Below are 10700 nucleotides of genomic sequence, written 5' to 3' on the forward strand. Positions count from 1 at the left end.
TTCTAATAGTTTTTTGTTTCACATATATTAAATCGTTATAATATATATTTTTTAGAAAAACTCTAAAGTAGCAATCCAAATGAGAATGCAGCACATCAATTAGTAGAACCAAAGGTTGGTTGGGACTCCAAAGAAATAATTATTGAACCCCCCCCCCCCCTCTCTTCTTTCTGTAGATACTTTTTCTAGAGTGATTAAAAACACTCTAGGAAGATGAGTTAGTACATTATGATATTGAGATGGAAATCACATTTTTCAAAACAGTTCTACATTTGTTATCTCAAATTACTTAGATTTTATTGAGAAGCATTTAGAAGAGTGCATGCACCAATTATTCTCCAAACCCCTTTAGGGGTTGTAGTTTGTGTTAGAGTCAAGAGATGAACCAGATTATTCAATACTCGAATTGAGTTCGATTTCATAAGAGCCCGTTCGAATTTAATTAGCCAATTAATCAAACTAAGTTTGAACCATATTTTATATTCAATGAAATACAAATTCGATAAAAAAGTTTGCTCAACCTTGATTCGAAAAATAAACAAACAAAATTTGAACAAAATTTCAAACTCATTAAGATAATCAAATAAATTTGAGCACCAAATATTCAACTTGATTGGCATATGTACACCCTAGCTTGCATTGGTTCAAGCAAACTTTGCATACAACTGCTTGGGCTAACAAATTTAGTGAAGAAAGCCCAATACATAACGACGGCGTTTGACTGGGAAACCGGATAATTGCTAACTTCCTTTCGTTTTCCGTTTTCCCTTTAGGGTCAAAATATCCGCCGTCACTAACTGTAGCCTTCTGGTTCTAAATCCTAACGAAGCTCTGTGAAAGAGAAGCATATTCTTTTCGATTGGATTGCGAGAAAGCAGAAGCCTAATAATCAATTAATCAGTCAAGGGGAAGGAAAAAAAAGAGGAATGGCGGAGGATTTGGTACTGGACACGGCGATAAGGGACTGGGTGTTGATACCACTATCGGTGGTGATGGTCCTAATCGGAGTCCTCCGCTACTTCGTCTCTAAGCTCATGCGTAGTTCTTCCCAATTGCCCGATCCTAAGATAGTCAAAGAAGGGTATACTTGCTTACCCCTAATCTGGAGATCTATGTTTTGGGTATAACCAAAATATTTGTCTATTTTTTTGCCTTTTTATAAAAATTTATTTTCAACTTAATTGTTCAGGCAGGTGATTATTAGGGCTAGGAATTTAAGGGCTGCTGCCAATTTTATCCCTGCCAAGTCCTTTCGTGCTCGTAAAGTTTACTACAGCAATGAGGTTCGATTTTCTTTCTTCTCCTTTTTTGTTTTTGTTTTTGGCTTAGGTAATTGTTATGCAAATCCCCCTCCCCACTTAAAAAAAAAGGTTCTTGTGCCCTCTTTTGCATCGGGATCTAAGAGTCGGTAATCCCAAAAGCTTTTTTACTCGTTGCCTTTCATTTGTGCAAGCATTTTGACTTTCTAGTTAAGAAAATTTATCTTTTTCCCCGGCCCCCAGGGAGGTGGCTTGGATTGGCGAGCAGGAGGGTTTTTAGTCTAGTGCTAAAATAATGGAACTTTATACAAACTATTGAAGAAATGAAAGGGAATGCAAAGCCAGACGTTAATCTGAGAATTGAATTACAATAAGTGATAACTAAAATCTGTGAATATTTTGTAGTATAATGTGTTTACTGTCAGATTTAAGGGAGGATGCTATTGATGATGAAGTTATTGTGGAAACTACAGCATTACTTAGATATTCAGAGCATGTGCAGACTGGAAATATGTGGGATGCCACAAATCTGTGAATATTCAGAGCTGCGAAATAAATGAATAAGCTGAGAAGAAAAAACTTGAGCCAAAGGCCCAAGGGGATGCCACCAATCCTGCCAGAGATAAGACATCTGGCCATTACCAACAACTATCTGAATTCACTTCCTAGCCGCAGCACATAGCTTTACCACTCACTTTAGAAGTCTTATGCCTAATGTTGCTTCATTAGTCATCCTTTACCTTTGAAATTAGTTTGAATTCTGCTGTTGGGGCTGATAATAGACTAGAGAGGTTTAAGAAATACAAACCCAGGGTGCTGATCTTATGCTTGGGACTAGCATTCTTTCTAGTCTTCATGTTTATTACTATCCCCTTGAGAAAATGCCTGGCTGCTAAAAAGGTTGGAAAAAATCAGTATGAAACTCTGTGTTGTTTACTAGGTAGTGCACTTACACTTGTTTTCTTAGGAGTAGGCCTGGACTGTGAACTTAGACTGCTGAAAGTGTCAGAGGAGATGCAGCCATATGTTCCTGTGACTAAGGTGCAGCAGTGCTATTGATAGAACAAAAACTGTTATCTGAAATTTCAAATTAAGTAAGAAGATAGATGATGGACTACTTTTAAGGAAATTTAATTGGAAGAAGTTTGAGCAAACTATTTTGCCCTCTCTCAAGGCTTCTCATAGATTCAATAATCTTTGGCCTTTTCTTGGTCCATAAAAATCTAAATATAGTGAAAAGGCTGTAAAAAAGAAATTAACTTGATGGGGGCAGGCTAGGGTAATCTCAAAAAAAAAATTTTCAGTAATGACGGATCTAGGGCGAGATAAGTATAATTTACTCAGGAAGTATGTTAACTAATTTCTGTATAACATGGGCAATGGAGGTTACTTGATTAGAGAGTAAAGAAGCGAGGTTTCTCCATGATGTGGGTCTGTAGAAATCGAAAATGAATGCATTTTGTTTACTCATCATTTGCTTAACTTATATTTTGATATGTGGATTATAATATGACATTTCAGGAAAATGGACTGTTATTCGTGCCCAAGGGCCAAGCTCAAAATGCACAGGCACAAATGTTTTCTGACCCCAACATGGCTATGGATATGATGAAGAAGAATCTTTCAATGATCATACCACAGGTGAGAAATAATCGATTATTAATTTTCTTGATGACACAGCCTATAGCTGAATCTTTAATGGTTTTACAGAGATAAAGCTGAATCTGGCCATTATAACTTTATCCTCTCTTCTGCAGACTCTAACTTTCGCGTGGGTCAACTTTTTCTTCTCGGGTTTTGTAGCAGGTCTGCCTGTTCTTTTTCTTTCATTCTTTTTACCTCGTCTAGTACTACATTGATATTGTCTCTGTGTTACTTCTGTATGACGAGCCATTCTATGATCTGGTCTTCTTGATGTAGTTGCTAAGTTGGCTAGAATTTGAAGGTCTTGGTTGTCATATAGTTTATTGTATATATGCATCTGCAACTTTGATTTCTACATCTATGTTGTTGATTCAGTCTGGCTCTTTCTTGGGGATTGAAGCATGACGTTTTTGCCTTTTGCTTGGATGACATACTTTCTATAGTTCTCCTCCTAGTCACTGATATTTTTTTTGAGGTTGGTCTTGTATCCTAATGGATACTGATGTAAGCATCTTAATATGTTCTTCCTCAGCAAAGATACCGTTTCCACTGACACAGAGGTTCAGATCAATGTTACAGAATGGTATCGATTTGAGTACTGTTGATGTCAGCTATGTCAGCAGCCGCTCATGGTAATTGAGTGTTGTTGTCAGTAAAGTTTTTCTCTAGTATTGCATTGCTTGGATGTTAATAAATCTACACTGCGTATCAGGTATTTCCTCAACCTGTTTGGGCTAAGGGGCTTGTTCAGTCTTATTTTGGGAGAGGAAAATGGTAAGTATCCTGAATATTACTGGTTCTTTTGAATCATCAATCTGGATGTGCATTTTCCTCTCTCTGTCTCTCTCTCTCTCTCCTGTTTGCCTATATGAAAGAATGAAAACGTTATCATTCAGTGGGATCTTAATTTGCTGCTTTCATACAGCAACTGATGACACACAACGGATGATGCAAATGAGTGGGTTTGGTATGGATCCTTCTAAGGTATGTTCTTATGGACTTTGCTGTTGACCATTGATGCTTGGAACTATTAAATGATGTGAATATCACTTCTTGGTTTCGAAATGGAAGTATGCACTTTGAGGTGAAAACCCTCCAGAAAAGCACGTAAAGCTCAATATCCTGATTAGTACTCGACTCTTTTACTGACATTAACTTGTTTAGGGTTTTCAGTTATTGCGGAAATGCTGTTGTGCTAAATGTGAAAATAGTGTTTTTAGAGCCAATCGATTGATTAATATTTTTGCTTTCAAGTTTCCCTGTGAGACATGGCTAAAACATTACTCTGTCACGTTTGATAATTGGACGAGTGCTTTTAACTTGAAGCTTTTTTGCTACTCTTGTCAGAGTTTGAGTGCCGAGAAAGATGGTCTAGATATAGTCCAGCATGAATGGGCCTTGCCGAAATTTGAGCAGCGGGCGGAAGCAGTTTTGAGGAAACTCGTCAGCTAACAACCGACAAATGGAGAAATTATGCGTTGCCGCATCTGATCGTGCAACTGTATTTGGGGATTATGTCATCAGCCTGGAAGTTGGAAAAGATTTTACCTACCATGTAGAAAAAGGTCAAGATGACCGGGAGCCCTTGAGCTCCCTGCTGTTGGTGCTTCCATTTGAGAAATAATTTTATTAGGCGATCGGACTCTGCTTCAACATATTTCAAAGTGTGTTATGGAGTTGAATCCATAGGTTAATTGCTTTGGAATTTACGCTAGTAGTTGTAATGCAACAGCTCTGAAAGTTTGTAGGATCTTTTTTTTGGAAAAAAAAAAAGGGTGCAAGAGACCGTCTCTGGTTGCCCCTGTTGGATATTTTTTTTTTTTGTTCTATTTATTCAGAATTTGCGTGCAGGGAATTGTATATCTGGATGTTAGTCTGGTCTGTTATATTTATTGCTGATTATTCTCTGGAAAGACAAAATAGGAAAGCTGCACCAATATAAAATTCGAGTGTAAGATGCAGTATTGTAGTAGATGAGGACCTTGACGAGGCACGGTGATGATACGCTAAACGAATCCACCGGCAAATGAAATTTGAAAGTTTCAGCTGATGTTGCAATTAACACTGTGGATTAGGGACGGCAACGGCCTGCTGCCCACTAATTTCCCCCGTCCTTTGCGCCCCCCCCCCCTCCCCCTGCCCTGCTTTTCTTGCGGGGGAGCTAATAAAAAGTTGCCATATAATTTTTTTATAGTCAAAATTTGACAAATAATTAAGTACTAAAATATTAACACATCATTAAATTATTATTCATTATAATTTCACAATTGAAACTTATAAAAACAATTAAACAAGAGTTATTTGAATACAATCCAACATCATGAAACAAATATAATTAAAGTAGTGAAGTTTTCATTTTTGATATAAATATAATTATTAAGTTATTATTGTGTTTTTTTTTTTGAGGAAAAAAGTGTTATTATGTTAAGTGTAATTATGAATTTAGTATAAACTTATTAGTTAATCTAGTATAATTAATTAATAATTTCTATTAGAAAACATGTATAATTATTAATCTAATTATATTACATATACTAATATCCATTATATAATACATATAACTAATAATAATATTATTATAAATTTATAACTAATTAAATTAAATATTATATACATAATTATATACATACATATATTTATTTATTTATTTTTTTTAACGGGTGAACGTTTCAAGACCCCAATTGACATTCCTACTGTGGATCCTCTGCGAATGACAATACTGTTCCCAAATTAGGCATGTCAGGGTGACAAAGTGGCTGCTGATGTGTTAATGGGTTCAGAAAAATACAAACTACTTTTATCTTTAATATGATGGTAATGGAAATTATATGCACTCCGTTCAAATATGGTAATGGAAAATAGAAATGACTGAACGAAACGATTCTGCAGCACGAGGACGGCAGGAAGGAGACAGAATTCTGTGATCTCTCTGTTTTCTTCCTTATGCCTTCACTAACTTTTTTTTTTTTCTTTTAATTGTCGGATTGGTCATTATGCTGCCTCGGAACTTGAACTTGCTATAATCTATGGTGGAGACCGTATCAAGTACGAACAAACACAGTGCCCAAAGCACATCCATCTCTGCCAAGTGCCAACCCCGAAAATGTAAACTTCGAGATTTGATTATTCACTGATTTCCACCACCACCACAGCCGCTGCATGAGCAGGTTCTGCCTGCGATCATACTAGTTGTTATGTGCATTGATCCTTCATTGAGGGATGGGATAGAAATGAATTTAAACGATCAATTCTTGAGTTAGTGGTCTTCAAAACGGTTGAAGCGTTAACAGAGAAAAGCTTTTCGTAGCAGAAATTAAGGATTCTTGACAACCTCTTGACTGCTAAAAAAGATCCATGAGTAAATGACACGAGACAAAAGCGTGAAAGCGGACCAGGTAAGCTGCCCAAAGTAAAGAATTTACGAAAAGAAGAGGGAGGGTCTTTGCTAAAAAGATGTGATAGGGCCCCGTATCTAACAGTCCACGGTAAAATTTATCATTTATGTATCACTGGCTGGCTTTAGCCTTTCGTTTGCGTAATTAACGGGGGTTTGGAGCGAAGAGCGTGGCCTTGTTATTCACTAACGAGCTTAATAAGATCATGTCCCATCCAACCCAACAAATGCAACTTAATTGCAACTGTCTATGGGTTGATTTGAGAGATCCCACATTTACATAAATGTCGGGACCGAGTACTGAGTGCTGCTTTAAAAAAATTATGCTCTTCTTCTTTACTGAGTCATGATTCAAAAGATTATGGCGGTGAACCCTGTTTTGGATCTTATGCCGAACCCTTTTTTTAGGCGTCTTACCCTTTGATGGTGAATGCCATCGTCGGCCCACCAGTAGGAATGACAGTACCATGAAGAGGAGACACCGTTAGGAATTACGGTACCAAGAAAAGGAGGAGATGGCCAAACACTAAGCTGCAAAAGACTTGTTGGTGGGTTCTTTCAACTGCTGGCTTGTAGTTTTGAAGAGAGGAAGCCTTTCTCCATCATCCAACGTCAACTTCACCAAAAGTGTTTCCGCTTACTAGTTACTACTGTAGTATTTACTTGGGGCTTTTGTTGTGGGGAGGAAAAAATGAAAGGCTACAGGTGAAGGAACCATTGCTACTGTACGTGCCTTCTATCTATGTATAGCAGACCCACAAAGGTCTAGGAACCAGAGAAATTTATCAACCACTCCTTTGTTATTATTATTTTTTTTCAATTAAACGCCTGTTGCGTGCTTGTGCTGCCTAGTGTTGATTTCCCAATTCATATTTGCATGGTAGATATCACTTTTCTTTCTCTTTTTTTCCCACATTGCGTCAGCCGCATGATCCTAAATTTTGAGGCTGCCGATTCGATCGATGAACTGTTTAAGAAGACAATTTCAACAAGAATTGCATCATGTCAACGTCTTCTCTAGCCAGCTATGCACAGTAACCCTCATCAACTGCATCTCCCTGCCTTGCTGCCCCGCAAAATTGTCCTATTACAATTGGTTCTCACAAAAATGAGATCAAAGACATTAGATGTATTTTTAAGGACTTTCTTGAATAATTAAACTAATTTAGGTTGAGATTCGAAATCTATAAGAGTTGAATCAATAAGTTCATACAATGAATATGGAAAACTCTAAAACACAAAACGTAGTAATAAATGGCAGGTATATTTGTCCGGTTTTTTATTATTTTTGGTTCGTATAGTTCTTGCAAGAGCCTGTGTATATTTTTGTGTAATTGTCAACCACCTTCTTTTACATCAACTCATTAAGAAATACATCAAATCTTGAAAGAAATACAAAAAATGTCAATTATTACTTGACTGGAATTAGCAGATTGAAGTCGAAAGTATTTTTTTAACCCTTCATCTCTTCCTCACACTCCTTTCCATCCCCAATTGTCAGTCTCGTCATTCAACCTTTGAATCTGGCAGCGCGAGAAGCTCTTAGCCACTAGACCAACCCTACCCGGTGGCATGAAGCCAAAAGTTAGAGTGATGACAAAACAATAACATAAAATTATACGCCTAGCAATAGTAATTAGGTGGCGTTGGTGTATATTTCCACATTGACTTCATCACGGACGTGTAAAAACGTGTTCCATGCTGGTGGACCATGATTTTGGTGATTAGATCCAACAAGAAAAATTAATTTATGGTGATTTTGAGGCCTATAAATACAAGGAGTCTGGTTTGTTATTTCAATGTGCTAAACTCAGCTACCAAGTCTTCTCGAGTCACAACCAGTTACAAATATCTATTTTCATTCTTATTAATTAGCTAGCCGGTTCTTTTAAGGAAAAAATGGCTGCAGCCAAATTTGCAATTGGCACTGGGCAGGTGAATAGTGATTGTATGCCAAGCTAGACATATATTTTTTTCATTTTCAAGTTTCTGCATGGTTTTGGGAATCAACTCGTAAACAACTTGTATAGAAACGTTTGAAAAAGTTTGCAAATTAAAGCAATTTCAACATTCTAGAATTGTCTTAAGCAATATTTTATATTTATAGCTGTCTACATGCATATGTCAGGAGGCGATCTCTTGAATTGTTTCATTAAGCTTCTTCCGAGTGATATACTTTCTTTTTAATTGGTTGTTTGTTTATTTGAAAGGATTCTAATTGATATTGGGAACACAATTTTTTTGCTTTTTCTTACTGGAAAATATGTTTGGGATTTACAGACCGACATCAGTTCACTGGAACCAGTGAAGCCGGCTGACCCTCACGTGATCCAGATCGGAAAATTTGTAGAGCAACAACATCACCACGGCAAGCTGCTTTCTGTCGCCGTGGTTGGCGGATTCACGTGGAGCGGTGATGGAGGCAATTACTACGCACTTATCATTGAAAATCAGGATAGTGACGGTGCCACATGTCTGCATAAGCATAAAGTACTTGTTCTTGAGACCCCGAGCGAAACAAAACTCATATGGCACAAGAAATAATCAAGCCCTACTGTTGATTAGCTGAGGATCAACGACTTTAAGTACTTAAATTATCTAGTGTCTTTGGTGTGGTTTTTCAGTTTATGGGGATGATGTACTGCTGGCATGCATGCATCTCCTCCTGTTGTACTACTAATCTACTATGTGAGGTGCACTCGTACCAACAAAAATGCACCATTAAATAAAAAAAGGTGTCTGCGTTTGAGTTTGTATCCTTGAACTAGTATGTCAAAGGTGTATTTATACGAACAAAAATGCACCATTAAATAATAAAACAGCTGTCTTTTGTTTGAGTTTGTATTTGCACATTTTATTTCTCTATTACTTGCAAGCAATTTCCAATCCTTGAGTTTTGTATGTCAATTAGGTATTATATTCATGACTAGTTCTGAAGTCTGATGACTAGTTAAGTCTTATGATAAGTGCATATTTTACATAATTTTCAACGTGTTTTATTAGTTAGTTTTGGTGTGTTTTATTTACTTTTATAGCTAATTAACTAAGTTTTTAGTGAGAATATGCATGTTGTGGTTTGGCTGGTAAAAATTGCATTTCTATGAATTTTAATGGTAAAAACTTCTTATTTTTATAGGTTTAATGATTCAAACATCAAATGGTATGAACTGAGAAAATAATTGAATGATTGATGATGATTTAAAGTGATTTAAAGATGACATGAAGTGCAAAATACTCAAAGGATGAAATGCAAGTTTTCTAGCTTTGGCACCTTTTAGTATTTCGGCTATATGTTGAGCTAAAAATATCTGATGGAGGTGATTCTTGAACCATGTTAAATCTAAGAGGTAGATCAACATTTGAAATGAAGACATCAAAATCCAGTTTAGTCATATTTCTAGTCAAAAAGTCGAAATAAAGAAATGCAATTTCATTGTCAAAAGCTGAAACAAAGTTTCTAATTAGTTGAGGGTATTTTGGTCATTTATTGATTCACAAAGCTCCAAATTGGATGATTCTTGTTGCATTAGAAAGCTAACTCAAAGGGCTATAACTTTCATGTTTCACATAAGAGTTAGTTCAGCCTCTATCATCAAGAAAATATCAGTTGACGTTGGATAAAAAACAGAGCAAGGATGAAATCTGTCCAAAATTGAGCAAACCTACAAAAAACAATATGTGGGATACAATACTCGACCTAAGGTCGGGTATTCATCATTTTCAGCTGCAACTTGTTCCTTATTCACACAACTTTCCAACTCAATTCCAGCAAGGAATTTTGACTATATCTGACCAAGAAGAGTGTGGAAACTTGGAGAACAACTTTTGGTGAGTTCAAAAGCCAATTTTGCTAACGAAGAAAGAACTCAACTTGAGCTTAAATTCTCTATAAATAGTAGCCTTTGGAGACCATTTTAAAAATTTTGGAAGGTTAGAAAAACTCCACAAAAATGTAGTTTTCACTAGAATTTTCTTAGTTCATTAGCTAGGTTAGCATACTATAGAATAGTTTAGGTAGTTATGTGTGTTATCCACTATTGTATATTAGCTAGATTAGAATAAAAATGGAGATGAAGAAGTAGGAGTTGAAACTCATGTGACGAGGGTTATCTCTTCTCCATCCTGAAGAAGGCGATTACGTCCTCCGTGAAGTCCACGAAGGATTATGCGCGGCGCATGTGGGGTCCCGGGTACTGGCCAAAAAGTGCCTTCTCCTGGGCTACTATTGGCCCTCGGTGTTCCAAGATGCGGCGGCTCTGATTTAGAAATGCCGAGCATGTCAGGTGCACGCCCCGCTGCGCCACCAACCCACTTGAGAGATGGTCCCCATCCACAGTCCTTGGCCCTTTGCTCAGTGGGGAATAGACCTCTTGGGTCCCTTCCCCCGAGCTCCGGGAAGGTAC

General features: G+C 37.0%; 1 protein-coding gene and 1 long non-coding RNA gene across 2 annotated transcripts; both read left to right on the forward strand.

Moving 5' to 3' along the window:
* The first annotated feature begins 692 nt into the window (after positions 1-692).
* Positions 693-4714, forward strand: LOC113710456 (uncharacterized). The gene is made up of 8 exons (XM_027233477.2): positions 693-1081; positions 1190-1283; positions 2781-2900; positions 3017-3065; positions 3436-3535; positions 3616-3677; positions 3829-3887; positions 4251-4714. Exons 1-8 carry the CDS (start codon positions 927-929, stop codon positions 4353-4355), a joined length of 744 nt encoding a protein of 247 aa, XP_027089278.1. The 5' UTR covers positions 693-926; the 3' UTR covers positions 4356-4714.
* A 3392-nt stretch (positions 4715-8106) lies between these two features.
* Positions 8107-9053, forward strand: LOC140014830 (uncharacterized). The gene is made up of 2 exons (XR_011821530.1): positions 8107-8232; positions 8578-9053. It is a non-coding gene; the product is annotated as an uncharacterized lncRNA (long non-coding RNA).
* Positions 9054-10700: the final 1647 nt, after the last annotated feature.

This window comes from Coffea arabica, chromosome 9e (genome assembly GCF_036785885.1).
Source record: "Coffea arabica cultivar ET-39 chromosome 9e, Coffea Arabica ET-39 HiFi, whole genome shotgun sequence".
Lineage (NCBI taxonomy): Eukaryota > Viridiplantae > Streptophyta > Magnoliopsida > Gentianales > Rubiaceae > Coffea > Coffea arabica.